Raw genomic sequence first — 16,028 nt, 5'->3', positions numbered from 1 at the left:
GATTATTATTCCTCAAGATAATTACTGTCTTGAGCTTTCAACCCGCAGGTCTTTGTTAAACTAAACTCAATGAAACCAATTTTCTTATATATATAGTTTCGTAAAAAACCTACAAAGTTATCAATTATTAAAATTAAAAATAAATTTTTTTAACGATTGATAACTTTTTACGTTTTTTACGATACGATATATATAAGAAAATTAGTTTCGTTGAAGTTAGTTAGACCAGAGATAATCTAAATTCTCTCTGGTTAGACATAGTCCCGCGGGTCGAAAACTCAATACAGTTTTTGCCTTGATAAATAATAATCCAGCGCATGTGTGTCCTCCATTTAACTTTTACTCCTACAGTTTCTCCATGAAAAAACCTTCATATCTAAGAGGGACATTTAATTTTTCGTATACAGGGTGTCATCATTTGATAGCCCAGGAATTTTTCTCAAAATCTATACTTTCTAGAAATTTGAAATATTCAGTATGTACGCTCTCGGGGAGATCGTTATGTTTTGTAAATTTCAGAAATATCATGAAATTTTTCACGACTTTAGAAGTGTTAGGTTTTGAACGCTACGTGGTATAGTACCAGTGTGTTTGTTTTTCATGACCAATTATTTCAGTAACGAAATGTCCGATTTCCACCAGACCAATTCCATTTAAGGTTTTCGAGTATGCTCTATAACTTGCTTATTGAAACTTTTCGTCTATCTGTAGCGTTCAAAAACTAACATTTCTAAATCCGTTAAACATTTCACGATTTTTCAGAAATTCACAAATAATAACGATTCCCCCGAGAGAGTACATACTGAAAATTTCTATATGTCCGTTTTTTTGTATTTACAATACATTTTATTTTTAATTATTAAAGTAACAAAATATGTACTTTTCAACAAATATGAGAATCGGTAGGAATAAGCTAACCATTGTTTAAAATTTTGAAACCAAATGAGATTTGAAAAGATTCTATATGGATTTCAAGCCAAATTTTTAACCTAATTTTGGTTTAATAAAACAACCCATAAAAAATTAACAAATTTAAAAAAATTAACTAATGTTGGGTTGTTATTCACCCAAATTTGGGTTGCAGTGAGACAACCCAATTTTTTTAACTCTTCATTTTTAAGAGTGTACAAATGAAACGAAATTAAAAATGATTATATAATAGTAAATTATAATTACATTGATATACTTCCTTCGTACTTCTATTAGTAACGAAAAAGTAGTATCATAATAATATAAAGTAAATTTAAATAATCATATTGCAGGATCTGATATTTCTTTGAAATAAATTCGTAAGTAACTTCTGCTGTATATTTAATTTATTGCACAACTATAAGTATAAAAAATAAATAATATATTTTACGTGTATGTGTATATTATATATTCATTTAGAAAGTGCTACTTTTCATTTTCAATGGATTTATTAAAACTAATTTAGTTACAGGGACCCCAGAGGTCCTACAATTCCTATAAAATCCTATATTTTCAAAAATGTCCTATAACAACCTATATTTTTAGCAAAATCCCTAAAAAGTGCTATAAAATCCTATAATTTTGATATTTTGCACATTTCAAATCCCGCCACTCAGTTAAATTGCTAGATTTAGCTACAGGATAAATTCCTATACCAAGTCATTCTAGTCTATACTTTTGTTATTGTTGACATGGTTAGCTACTAGTATATTTTGGCGATAATATGGCGAGTTGCGGATCAATTTGTTACAGGGTGTCCTAATAATGATTAAATTTTTAATTATGATTTAATCATATTTATTCTTTGTACAGCCTCAGCTACAGATTTAATTTTAATCTAATCTAATCATGATTTAATCATACGAGGGGGTCCTAATAATCATTGGAGTGAGCTGACCCTCGTAAAATGGTTAAATAGTTTCTATTTTAAGTGAAAATCAAAGATTTATTTATCTAAATATAGATTTGGTTTTTAAATCCATAAAATTAGTAAATGAAATAGCTCCTATAAAATCCTATAATTTTGTAAAAATAGTTCTATAAAGTCCTTTATTTTTAGAAATATAATCCTATTTTTCCTATAAAAATATTGAAAATTTGAGTGGGGGCCCTGTAATTATTATAACATCGACTGTTTGCAATTGATTTTGTCTGGAGATACGTAAATGACATATTCGGCTAGAGTCCTCCAAAAAAACTCGAGTTCTTCTAAGGGAATTCCTTATTGTGAGGATTAGTGGAGTGGGGATGCCGTTCTTACTACAGACCGACCCCCGGTCAGTTCGTAGTATTTGGGAATAACTCTGGAGGGGTGGAAGAGTGGGGGATTGGATTTTTCTGCGGTGGCGCCACTCTACAGTTGTAAAAAATTTACTCCCTAGAACTAGCTTTTTGTAAAAAAAGCTGGTTTCGGGGCCAAGTACCTTGATAGTGTGCCTTTAAGGACGAGTAAAACAAGTTGGCAAGCCAAAATACACCTCTCCTCGTAAGAATTGTCTATAGTGGTATTAATTTCTCGAGATAACCCTTAAAGATATATCTCCGCAATTTAGAGTTATTTGTTAAAAATGTTATCCCAGTTCTATCCCGCCCGGTATAAAATTTTAATTATAATTAAAATAATTGAGACGAAACGACCAATTTTAATTTATTCAGAATATCATAAGTTAAGTAGTTACAACAGTGAGTTAGACGTACTATAACAATGTACAATTGAATTAAACCCTTTTTACAGTACAAGTTTATCAGTTGAATATAATACAAAGCAAATTTTAATGAAAGAAATATCTACAGAGGGTATTATAACGACCGTTCGCTTTTTGGTTTATAATTTTAACGGAATCGGGGCGATTTTAATTAAACGATAGTTTATCGAAATTTTGTTAAAGAATTTTCCCTAAGGCCGCGCGATAAATTTACGAGAATAATTTCCCGTCGCCGTTATATCGAAAATTTATTTTATTCGAGATTGCCAGAACTGTAATGTTGTGGGTGAGTGATTAGAAAATAAAATGGCAACCAGAATTATGCAAAATTAGAAGTTTTTATTTTTATTCAGAACAGTCTATGGAACGTTCTAGATTTAACTTTCATCAATAACAAAACAATATATATCCCTTCTACGTAATTGTACAGAACTGGTACTCAAGTGTCTAAGACTAGATTTGTCTTAGTTCATCGTGATTGAAAAATAAACCAAAACACACTTACACTTAAGTAAATAAATGATACTGAGTAATTTTAACTTAATTCAAACTACCTAACTATAAACTCTGTCTTAATTAACAGCTGAGAGCTGTTCGCTACTAATTACTTCCAATCTACTTAATTAGCCTCACAGGTTGAGTTGATAATTTCAAGGGTATTATTAGGTTATTCCAATTCAAATAATAATAACAATCAATTTTATCTTACAGCTGACTTGAGTTAGTTCACAATTACTTTGACACTTTCAGTCTTAAACACAATTTAACTCTTTTTCTTGACCGAAGACCGAACATACTAATTAAAACCGGAAAGTTACCTCATAACTTTTGACCGACACCAGGACCCCGTCCTGTAGTAGTTCGTCTGACAGCCAAGAACTAAGAAAGACTAAATCTTCTATATTGACGGCAACGGCCTTATTTACAATTATTTTGTGTTTTTCTTTGACCCGTCGAGATTTGACTAAAGTTCGAAAAATTGAAGATATTATATTTTTTAACCGGTTTGATTGATAGTTCTCCACACGGTGGCGCTATATTATTACTTTGATATAGTTTCCGCTGGAGTTTTGAAAAATTATCCTTTACAAGGTAACAATGAACTACTTTTTGTGTTTTATCGAAATTTTGTTAAGAATTTAACAAAATTTAAAACAAAACCAAAACCCGTACCAAAGAATAAACAAACAAAGTTCAATAAACAATATATACAAATATTGTATTAATTCATTTAGTAAAAAAAACCCGTCCTAAGGAAGTCAATGGCTCGGCGGTGAACTATCCGCATTGTTACAATGCGACCCGAGTTCAATTCCTGATCACGATCAAATTTTACATTAAAATACTAAAATATTTAATTAAATATAAGATTAATATAATTTAAAAATATTTAATTAAATATAAGATTAATATAATTTATAAATATTTAATTAAATATAAGATTAATATAATTTATAAATATTTAATTAAATATAAGATTAATATAATTTATAAATATTTAATTAAATATAAGATTAATATAATTTATAAATATTTAATTAAATTTAAGATTAATATAATTTATAAATATTTAATTAAATTTAAGATTAATATAATTTATAAATATTCAATTAAATTTAAGATTAATATAATTTATAAATATTTAATTAAATATAAGATTAATATAATTTATAAATATTTAATTAAATATAAGATTAATATAATTTATAAATATTTAATTAAATATAAGATTAATATAATTTATAAATATTTAATTAAATATAAGATTAATATAATTTATAAATATTTAATTAAATATAAGATTAATTTAATTTATAAATATTTAATTAAATATAAGATTAATTTAATTTATAAATATTTAAAATGATAAATGATGAATAAATTATAGTACCTAACGTTATAACTTTGTAAAGGACATTCGCCAAAGCTGTTTTTTAGAAAAACACCGTAAATTAACAAGCGTTGGTGGCTGAGTGGTTGGAGTACATCTCTTGCTCGAGGCAGACCCGAGTTCGATTCCCGGCCGGCGCCAAAAAATCTCAAATTGATACTAAGACGAATACCGTGTATAATTGGTGGAAATCCTGCCATTGGACGTTGATAGGTTGCATAACACTCAGCACTCGTTCCGTCCCAAAGTCATTAAGAAGAAGTTGTAGAGAAAACGCCCATACAAACACCACAGACTCAACTCTCACAACCGTCATAACACGAACTCAACATTAACAACCTACACATAAACATTACAATATCGAAATATACAATTACAACTGTCGCGACGGTGAGCGTTGACGAAATCGAGCCCAACCGCAAATCAATCCGTTAACGCTCACCGTCACACGGTTGTTTTGCCAACCCATCGAGAAACTGCGTACGCAATGATTACCCTTTGCCCCGAAAATGCGAACGCGTTCGCAGGCCTGACAGACAGACCCACAGACAGACACGGTGATTGTATAACCCCTCCTAGGGGACTTTGTCCCCTCGGAGAGGTAATGAGTATCCCTAATACCTCGAACAAGCGAATAAATCGTTTTAGGTTGAAAAGTTAAAAGACTTGTCAGGTGAAAAGAAACCACCTAACATGGACTGCCTAACCTGAATAACTGGTCTATATGCCATAGGTGTTGACACTGCAGTTTTGGTGGAAATATTTCAAGGTATGGACGTGTATCCAATCATTTTGCGTTTCTGAAAATTAAAGTATATTAAAAATATAACGAAAATTAATGTAAAAGCAATGGAAGAGGTATACTTAAGCCTAAACTTAATACTTTGACTATTCTACTATTCATCCGTTCGTTCCGTTTTGTTAGTATTTTTTAAATCGCCAGACAGAAGGTCGTTGGCTCAGGTAGGACAAAACGTTTGCCAAAGAATTCATATAGAGGTTTTTTTCTTTTGTTATCCGTTTTACAAAGGAGGGGGTACTATTTCCACATAGTAAGTAACCACCCCGCCACATTTTCCAAAAATGTTCAACCATTCGATTAAATATGATCAGTGATTCACCAAAATACGGACCGTTACAGACTTTCGATACTGCAAGATAAATTTGGCGATCAGGGTCCCACAACTTATTCAAATACCAATTTCTGTGATTTTTCTTTGGAATCTACGTATACATTTCTTAAATGACGTTAGATTTGTTGGAAAATGGCATTTTTAGTTATCACTAGTCAATTTCGAACTAGATTTATGTGTATAAAATAAATTTTTTTTTAAATGAGGTTTGAAGCTCAATCGCGGGACCACACAGACATCGTACCAATTGAATGTTAATACATTCTTAGTTTTTTAAATGTTCTTCTTAAGACTCACTCTTAAACCATAATTAAGCTAACGTACAAATATTTAATATATGAAATATTGTTAATAATGGAAAGGGTTATTGAGATATCGTAGTAATGAATTTTTCTTTGTGCTAATGGTAAGTGCGCTAATTATTATGTACAAAGTGTTCGAGATATTGTTGACAATGTATAGGATGGTTTGGAAAACACCCTAATCAAAAAAATAACTTTAAGGTTGTCATAGGTGGTTTATCAACATAATGTCCCGGGGGATTGAAAAATTTTAAAAATAAAATTTTTATAAACTTAGTACATCGGGAGTATTGCGTGTACCAAAAATTTTTAACATTCGTGAATTGAATTGATTTTAATTTTTTATGTTACATTCTCGTGGAAAATGAGGAATATGAGGAAAGGTTTGATAAACGAAACAATCATTTTTGAAAAAAAAACATATTACTTTTCCTTTTTGAGTGAGAAGGTTCAAATGTTCACCCCATTTCAGTGTAAAGGGACGAGTGCTTTCCCCTTTTGAATGTGAAAGGATTTCAATTTCAAGTTCAAGTCCGTCTCGACGGACAGTATTTTACACTTTTAAATAACCTCTACTTTAGTTTTTCAATTTAAAGCTTTAATAGCTTAGAATAATGAGAGGACCAAAAATTAGGAGGGATTGTCTAATTTGCTGAATTTCTGGACGTCTGGACCGCTGAATTTCGAAGGATTCCTCATACATAGAAGCTACTACATGTATCTTATAAACCGTCTGGACAAAATTGACTATTTTGCTGAAGTGCTGAATTTCTCGACCGAAAAATTTTACTTTATTTTCGGATAGTTTCTTTAATTTTCAAACCGTCTGGACCAAATTGACTAATTTGCTGAAGTGCTGAATTTCTGGACACTAAAATTTTGCTTTATTTGTTTTCGGAATTTTTTTAACTTTCAAACCGTCTGGACAAAATTGACTAATTTGCTGATGTGCTGAATTTCTGGACCCGAAAATTTTACTTTATTTTCAAACCGTCTGGACAAAATTGACTAATTGGCTGAAGTGCTGAATTTCTGGACCCGAAAATTTTACTTTATTTTCGAATAGATTCTTTAAGTTTGAAACCATTTGGACAAAATTGACTAATTTTCTGAAGTGCTGAATATCTGGTCCCGAAAATTTTACTTTATTTTCGAATGGTTTCTTTAATTTTCAAACCGTCTGGACAAAATTTACAATTTGAAACCGTCTGGACAAAATTTACAATTTGAAACCATCTGTACCAAATTGACTAATTTGCTGAAGTGCTGAATTTCTGGACCCGAAAATTTTACTTTATTTTCGAATGGTTTCTTTAATTTTCAAACCGTCTGGACCAAATTTACAATTTGAAACCGTCTGGACCATATTGACTAATTTTCTGAATTTCTGGACTGAAAAATTTGTTTCAAATTGTAAATTTAGGAGGTTGTTGGTAATTAATAAGGATAGGACTAACAATTTTGGAAAGAAGCCAATTATAGGGGATATCCCTCCCAGTCTTACGACCTTAGTATTTATAAAAATAGAGGTAGTCTTGAACCTTTATTTATAAGTATTGTTTTGTTTAGGGAATTAATAATATGTTTATTTAAAAGGTTTGATAAAATTGCTAACGTAATTGTTGTGGCTGTTTGATTAAACCCACCGCCTAAGGTCCCAAAAAGTAATGATAATACAATATAAAATTAAAGATTTACGTTTGTTATTGTTAAAATAACTAGTAGTAAAGGGGTTAATTTTTGTCATGTTAAGATGAAGTATGTACTAAGTCAATTTACGCTTTCTAAAAGGGTTGGTAGCTCCTATTTTAGCTATTAAATTTAGGATCGTAAGAAGTGAAGATTAAAAATTAATATCTATTTGTATTGTTCTGATGATGAGTATAAAAGAGGTTACCCCCCTGGACAAAGAAATATTTGATAGCTGCTGCTGAGCTTCCGATATTATCTTTATTAATGATTAAAAGGATGACGCCCAAATCAGACTAAAAATTATTATTAAACTTAATTTTACTTTTTTCTTTTAATATGTATATATTATTGTTAAGTTATTCAGTTATATATTTTTTAGATTTATTCTTTTGTTTAGGTTAGTAGATTAGATTAATTTCCGTTAAAATCTTTTATAGTTATTTTGAGGTCTTATACGTTTTTTGATAAATATTGGGGTAGAAATATTATTTATGTATATTTAATTTTTTATAGATAGATTAAAGTTAATTAGCCAGTTAAATGCGTACCAGCCACTGCGGTTATACGTGAGGTTTATATACAGTTTGTTTATGAGCATTTTGAATTTAATTTGTTTTAAACATTTTGGATTAGTTAGTGAAATATTAGTCTTTTATAAATTTTATGGTTTGTTGAATTAGGATTAAGACTAGGATTAGATACCCTTTTATACGAATTTAAATTTCTTTAAGAAATATTGATAAAATTAAAGAATTTGTGGGTGTTTTATCCCCCTAGAGGAACTTGTCCTGTAATCGATGCCCTACGATAAATCTTACCTTTGTTAATTTAGTTATTGAGTTAATATACCGTTATTGTTAGATTACTTAGTTAAATAAAGCAAAAGTTTTCAAGTTTAAATTGATAAGTTTAGGTACTTCAAAAAAGGTGTAGTTTATGCCTCGGTTTATGCTTAGGTAGAGATGTGTTACTTTAGTAAAGGCTTGAATTTGAAATTGAATCTTTGCATGAAAAAGGATTTATTAGTAAATTTTTATAAATAAGATAAGCTAAATAGGGCTCTAGAATATGTACATATCGTCCGTCACTCTAATTTTAATATTAGATAAGTCGTAACAAAGTAGATGTAAGGGAACTTATATCTAGAGGTTACAGTAGAGCTTAAAGCGATTTATTTACATGAAATAATTCTTTGTGTATCAAAGTACTCTAATAAATATTTTGTTATTTATATTATAAGATAAATTTTAGTTAAAAAAGTTTATTGTTTTTATTGTTTTATTGGAATTTTTTTAATTAGTTAGGTAGGTAGTAACTGTGAGGGTGTTTAAAAATTTAGTTAAAAGGAGATATTTTTGTACCTTTGGTCTCATGGTAGATAATTATTTTAAATTTATTTTAGTTTCCCGAGTTAGAATGAATTAGATGCTTAAGTGTTAATTGTGACAAAATTAATTGAATAAGTGTTTAGTAGTGAGATGCTATGTGAATATTAGGTTATCTGGTTTCTTTAGATATTAAAAAGGTGAGAGTTATTTTGGAATGAGAAAAGCAAAAAGTTTGTTACGGTTAAAGGGAATATAACCTCTGGTATTTCTGTCACCCTCCGAGGGTTCCAATATTGTCCGCTGCCTCCCATGACTTTTCACACCTGTGGCGCTGATAAACGCTGATTGTGAAGGGAATAAAGGAAATTGATGGGGTCTTCCATAAAGAACGCGTTGGAGGTTCTACTCCCTTTAAGCTTAACATGTAATTTTTATATTTTTATAGCGGGTAATGAGAGAGGTTTAATAGTGACCTGGTGTTTCATAAAAAAAATTAGAAAGAATTAAATAGGTATGAAGAGAGGATTTTAGCTTTTAAAAATTGTTCACATAATTTAATTAGTAGAAATAAAAATTTGTTAATTTGTCTGGTTGAGTTTTAGTTGAACTAGTTTTAATTTAAGTTTTATAAAGGAACTCGGCAACCATTTATTTTAACCGTTTTTAAAAAACATTTCTTTGAGGTTAATTATTTAAAGTAAATTCTGCCACCTGATTTAATTAAAGGGCCGCAGTAGTATATTAGTATGTCGTATTGGGGGATCTTGATGAGTCCATTTTACAGAAGTGCGTATGTGTGTTGAGAATATTATAGCTCGTTGAGCTACTATACTTTCTCAAATAATAAAAATTAAATAAATAATTGCAATATGGATAGCTCAGTTGGTTGAACGGTGAATTGTTTGTAGGCTAACAAAATCGTCTACGACTATTTCTTTTCATATTTTACATTATATTTATTAAATGAAATTTTTACATCTTAATAACCAAACGTCGATAGTTCAGGTGGTAGAGGGGTGGCTGTTGAGTGCTAAGTAAACGCAGCATTCGACGGTTTGAAAACGAAGTTCCTTTAAAAGTGGTTTTCAAGGCCGAGGCGTTTAATCATCTAATTATTTTAGATTCACTTAAAGCATAATTCCGCTTGACGACCAGTCTGACTGTGAATAAACAACATCTCGTCCTAATTAGAAACGGTGTGTTACGAGCCAGGCGTTGTGCAAAGTGTACAGTTCACTTGTTGCGGGAATATCTCCCCTTTAAATCATCGGAACTTCCGAAAGACGTGATAAACCGAAAAATGTAATACCATAAAAGAGATATATCCCACAAAACAGTTAACTTTTGACTGATAAGCGAAGTGTTTATAAAGATTGAAGCTATCGTTTGGGTGCGTAAACTTTTATTGCTCAAGAAATATGTTAGAAGAGATACAAGTGCTTGAAACCTTGACAAGAGAATAATATCGAATGAGTGCTCCAAATTGCTTTATTTTCTCTGACATAATTTATCTCGTTTATTTCAAAGATAAGTTACATAATCCAGCACAATAATTAAACAGTTATTTGGTACCGACTTGTGTTCTTAATAAGACGTTACATAAAGAATTAATTTGAAATGACGTCCATGAAGTAATAATTTGAAAAAGGTATTTTTTGAAATTGGTTTAATAAATTCTTTTGGCATTAGAGAAGGAATTCTATTTGGAATGGGAAGCCCATTATTGGACATTTCCGCCACTACTAGCGGTGACTTTCTTAAGAAGTGAGTGTTTTTAGAGTTAATTTTTCATAAGTAACAAATTAACAATAAGTATTTACACTTCCTATGGTTTTAATGCTAATTTCCTGGCCGAACCTTTTTTTTAATACTGACATTCTCAACAAGCTGCGACTTGAACTTGCACTCGAATTGAGTAATATGATATCGTCCTTCGCAGTAGTATATTTCGTTTACACACTAGGGTGCTCTGTGCTAAGAACTAACCCTAAATTGGCCGTTAGCTCTGAAAATAAGTTCGATTATAATTTTTCCTAATTGACAATTTGACACACTTATTGATATTAAGTTGCATATGATATTACATGAATATTAAGCGTTACCCTTTCTCAAACCAAAATAATGTTTCTAGAAAATACGTCTTTAGTATGTATCCAGTAAGCTTATTTAACTTAGCCTCAAACTAACTTAATCAAACCTGAATCAACTTAAATTAAACAAATTACAAAACTGTGCGTTAATGTTAATTCTCAAATTTTATAGAAAAGGAGCCAGATGACATAATTCTTAGCTAATGAAATTGGGAACCGTTACTACAATTAGTCATTAATATCAGAAGTATATAAATATGTTTATATCGAGATGAGTAAACATTTTTCCATACCGCTAATTTTTCTCTCTAACAACATCTACCTTCTTAGGTTCCACTGATTTTTCCAAAATATGTTTCATTAATTAGTAATATAAAATAAAAATGGCGGAAAATGAATTTTTTACAAATTTAAAAAAACACACTTTTATCACTGCAGACGTAGGTTTTAAATAGTTTGCCATGTTATACTGGAGGGTAGTGGCAAGCCTTGGTGCCACGCAAACCAACAGCTCCCTACACTAACTAAACTACCGTTAGAATCTATAGTTGTTATGAAAGGGGGAACCGAATAGCTTGGGGGAAAACCCCTTTAGCGAGTGTTGAGAGAACTTGCAAACTCAACACCGAAGGAGTTGTTCCGAGTTTTCATCCACTACCACAAACCGATTATTGAGTCTTTTATTTTTTTATTTGAAAAACTGAAATGTCGATCATGTTTCGATGGATAATATTAATTATCATTGATTCTATGGTTTCAAATCGCTTTCTTATTTCAGGTACAATCTGAAGCCAAATGATCAGATTCTGGGAGATGAACAGCATGCTGCTATGTATGTCATACTATTTCACGTAATTAGGTGTTTCGATCATTGAGTATTGTGACGGATTTTTTTAAGAACCTCTAAGCCCCTATTAAGAATATGAAACTAGTTCATTATTGCTTAAAATACGAGTTGGTGGTTTTGTAAAATAAAGTAACGTAAAGGCTTAGCCGGTTTGTTATTTTGGAGAGCTCCAGTTTATTTAAGATTTATCTTACAGAACAGAAGCTAGCGTAACTGGCGCTGGATACAATTGTAGGAAATACTTCCTTTAATGTGATATGGGTCACTTACAAATTATGTTACGTGGGAAGGGTGTGTGTAATTAGGTGTTGAATTTTGGGGGTCAAAGGTATTTTTCGTGTAAATAAGGGAGAGGTGATCTTTCCAAATGACAAGGGAACGTCAAAATAGTCAAAAATTTAAAGACCCGAAATTTTATTATGTAAATCGCTTACCAAATAACTGTTGGAACGTCTGTAGAAAACATTGGCTTCCCTTTAGTATTATTTTGGTGCAGCAGGGTACACGATGAGAAAAGATACAACACGTAGGCTATTCAGCTTATGTGTTGTACTACAGTCCAAACACAAATGACATCCTCACGAGTTCTTATTTATCGAAAAAATATTACTCTCGTACAAGAAAAACTAACTAATATCACTTACTACTTAATTTAAGCTTTATTTACAGACTTTTTGATAATTTTAAACGCATTTGTAGTTAAATGTCAAAGTTTTCGTGTACACTTTCATATACATTAATTTCATTTTTAATTAAACTTTACCAAAACAATTTATTTACACTTAACAATTTTTCGATTTAGATCGGGGTGTCCAAATAACCAATATAAAAGATAGCCATAATGAGGGTCGATATCACCATTAGTTTTTATTATAAGAGTGAAGTAAATTTTCGAGATAAATTCTGAAGGTGGAGGTTATTATTAACAAACGATCGCACATTGGGACATCCCTAATTAATATAAATGAAAGGCAAATCAGAGATGTAGAGCTCGACACGCTCGTGGATAAATTGAAATTACATGTAGATCCTAAATTTCGTATTTATTCTTCAGGTACAATGATTTGGTTGACAACTTCCCAGTCGATTATATCGCCGGAGGATCGACTTTGAATACAATCAGAGTGGCTCAGGTAAAAATAAATGCTACTCTTATGGATTAGTTTTAATTTGTAATAGAATATAAACATATTTTTATATGGAACGAAATTAACATACACTGAATGGATTTTATGGTATGGTGTGGGTTCACACATTCTTCCACTGGTGGAATTTCGAACATGTTAGAAAATGGCGGCTAAAAATAATAATTACACGTAACACTGGCTCTAATTATCCAACTGACACGAGATAAGGTTTAAAATGCATAAGGATCCTCATAACACGTCTTCATTTTCTTTGTTTCTTTTTGGTATAGCGTACCAGAAGTTGGTAGGGTGTGCATAATAATTGTTTATATGAAATGTTGGGATCGAATATGATACAATGCGATCGAACAACCAAAAATGGGATGGAATACCAAATAGTTCCATCGAATAACAAATAATGTGATAAAATACCAAATAATGCCATCGAATAACGATTAATAGGATCGAATAACAATAAATAGGATCAATCGAATAACAAATAATGAGATCGAGTATCAAATAATGCCATCGAATAACAAATAATGGGATTGAATACCAAATAATGTCATCGAATAACAAATAATGGGATTGAATACCAAATAATGTCATCGAATAACCAATAATGAAATCGAATACCAAATACTGTCACCGAATAACAAATAATGGGATAGTATACCAAATAAAGCCATTGCATAGATAATAATTGGATTGAATGAAAATGTACGTGAATATTCTATTTTCTTAATCAAATAGTCCAATACCCAAATAAGGTGGTAGAAAATATTTGGTATTTCCAAAAGCAAAACTGGTTGATTAACCGCGGGTTTTTTTTTATTTTATTGTTGTGTCTCAAGCCTATCAAAAGAGAACGCAATGGAATTCTCAAATTTTGGTTCTTAAAAATTCTACATTACTATATAGGGACGCGTGGTAATGGTTCTGTAATCGTTTAGATAGGAAGAATGCATTGCGTTTTACCTTTTTGAGTCTTAGAAAGTGGAAGTCGGTACGTATACACAGTCAGCCTTGGCGTGTTTGTAATTTTGTTGCTCGATTAAAATCACTGTATCGTAGCATGTAGGGCTTGCCACCACCCTCCTACGCATTGTAACCCGGCCACCTGAATTAAGGGCTTCAAAAGTCGCATGATGACTTAGGCCTAAGGTGGTGCCTTGGGTATTAGACTAGCTGATTATTATTTATTTATTTATTTAAATAAATCTTATTTAATTGAAATCTATAGCTTGGGCTGCATAAAAATGAAATAGTTATAATAAAGACCCATTTGTAGATTAGCGATCTGCATCTCATCTCCCACTCGTTTCATTTAGAAGAAGAAATTTGTAATTTCTTACATTTAAACCGTTATTTCCTCACCATCGGGAAAATGGAACCAGAGTTACCCATATTTTTTATTTTGTCCTCCATTTTCCAAGATGGTGCAAATTTCAGAAATGAGATAACATTGAAACAACACCGCATGAAAGAGCGCCACAAAATCCAAAGTAATAATATTCATGGTTTAATAAATCTGTATCTATCCCTAGAAATTTACGCATATAATTTAAAAATAAAAATATATTACTTATTCACGTATTCCTCCCCCCCCCCCGCCCCCCGCCCCCAGTGTATTTTGAAGCAGAATAAGGCTTGCGTTTATGTCGGTGCTATTGGAAATGACGATTTCGGAAAGATTCTGGAAAGCAAAACGGCGGAGGCGGGTGTGGACGCCCGTTTCCAAATTCTCGACACTGTGCCAACGGGCACTTGCGCCGTCATCATTACGAAAAAAGGACTTCACAGGTACAGAAAAAACGCACTGTGTTACGAACTCACAAGTTGAATAATGTAATCAAATATATTTTATTATTGCGAGATTTTTTAAATTGGCAGGTCGCTCTGCGCTTATTTAGGCGCGAGTAAACAGTATTCTAAAAGCCACCTAGACAAATGTGAAAATATGAAAGCGGTTCAAGATGCCCAAGTCTTTTACATTGCCGTAAGTATAATTTTACTTGGTTTAAAGACCATGTGAGCACAAGATTTTATGAATTAAACATAAACCAAGTCATCGCTTAGATTTTAAATACAGGGTGTTAACTAAAAAAACGATACTATAGGCCAATAACTCCAAATGTATATCAGCTAGGGATTTGAAACTTTCAGGACACATAACACGTGTCACTTGAAAACGGACATTTCCATGACTTTGAACCATGTCTTTACGTTCATTTATAATTTATCTCGAGAACAATTAAAGATACAAAGTGGTTTTCAAATAGAAAAGTGTTCCCTGTCACATTTTAAGTGTAAATAGCTTTGAACATACCTTATTTGACCAATTACAAGTCGAGGAATTTAAAACAAAATACAGAAGATTGTGATGAAAATAATGTTACTAGAGACCGGGTTTGAAGGGAAAATTACTTAAAATTTACATTTTCTTAAGAATAAAAATTTGCTAGACATAATAATCTAGTAGGAAGTCTTTAGAATTTGGAAATTCGGATGACATTCAACTCATGCTTCAAGGTCATTCAAAGTTTATCTCGAGGGTCATTCCATGACAAATCGTCCAAAGGTATCCACCCTACCTTTTTAGATTTGGATAAAAATTTGCCTTAAGGGTTATTTTGGTCGTAAAAGCCGATTTACAAATTATTTTTAATGTGCGATAAGCGGGTTTTGAGATATTCGCTATAGAACTTTAGCAAAAAAGGCCAAAAAGGCCTCAACACCAAAAACTTGGAAATTGATATCTCCGTCAATAAAAGTCTGATTTTAATGGGATAAAGCTTATTGTAAAGCATTTTTCTTATACAAACCAGCATAAAATTTTAAAAATTCTATATTGATTTTCTTAGTCTCAAAAAACAGTTTAAATTGTATGACCTTTGACCTTTACCTGTTACCCCAATTTTAGTGAAATATAAATATTTTTTT

At 31.2% G+C, this 16,028-nt stretch overlaps 1 protein-coding gene across 1 annotated transcript in view; it reads left to right on the top strand.

Annotated features, from left to right (window-relative positions):
- The first annotated feature begins 10,552 nt into the window (after window positions 1-10,552).
- LOC149945258 (adenosine kinase-like) overlaps window positions 10,553-16,028 on the top strand; it is a 30,304-nt gene continuing 24,828 nt past the window's right edge. Inside the window, exons 1-6 of the mRNA XM_090174855.1 lie at window positions 10,553-10,652; window positions 10,711-10,785; window positions 11,890-11,943; window positions 13,013-13,091; window positions 14,713-14,888; window positions 14,979-15,084. Of these exons, the coding sequence (XP_090030981.1) occupies window positions 10,639-10,652; window positions 10,711-10,785; window positions 11,890-11,943; window positions 13,013-13,091; window positions 14,713-14,888; window positions 14,979-15,084 (504 nt within the window). The 5' untranslated portion in view covers window positions 10,553-10,638. The remainder of the gene's footprint in view (window positions 10,653-10,710; window positions 10,786-11,889; window positions 11,944-13,012; window positions 13,092-14,712; window positions 14,889-14,978; window positions 15,085-16,028) is intronic.

The sequence above is a fragment of the Leiobunum rupestre genome, chromosome 5 (assembly GCF_980474605.1).
Source record: "Leiobunum rupestre chromosome 5, qqLeiRupe1.1.hap1, whole genome shotgun sequence".
NCBI lineage: Eukaryota > Metazoa > Arthropoda > Arachnida > Opiliones > Sclerosomatidae > Leiobunum > Leiobunum rupestre.
The sequence above is the reverse complement of the archived record's forward strand: the minus strand, read 5'-3'. Positions and strand labels throughout refer to the sequence as shown.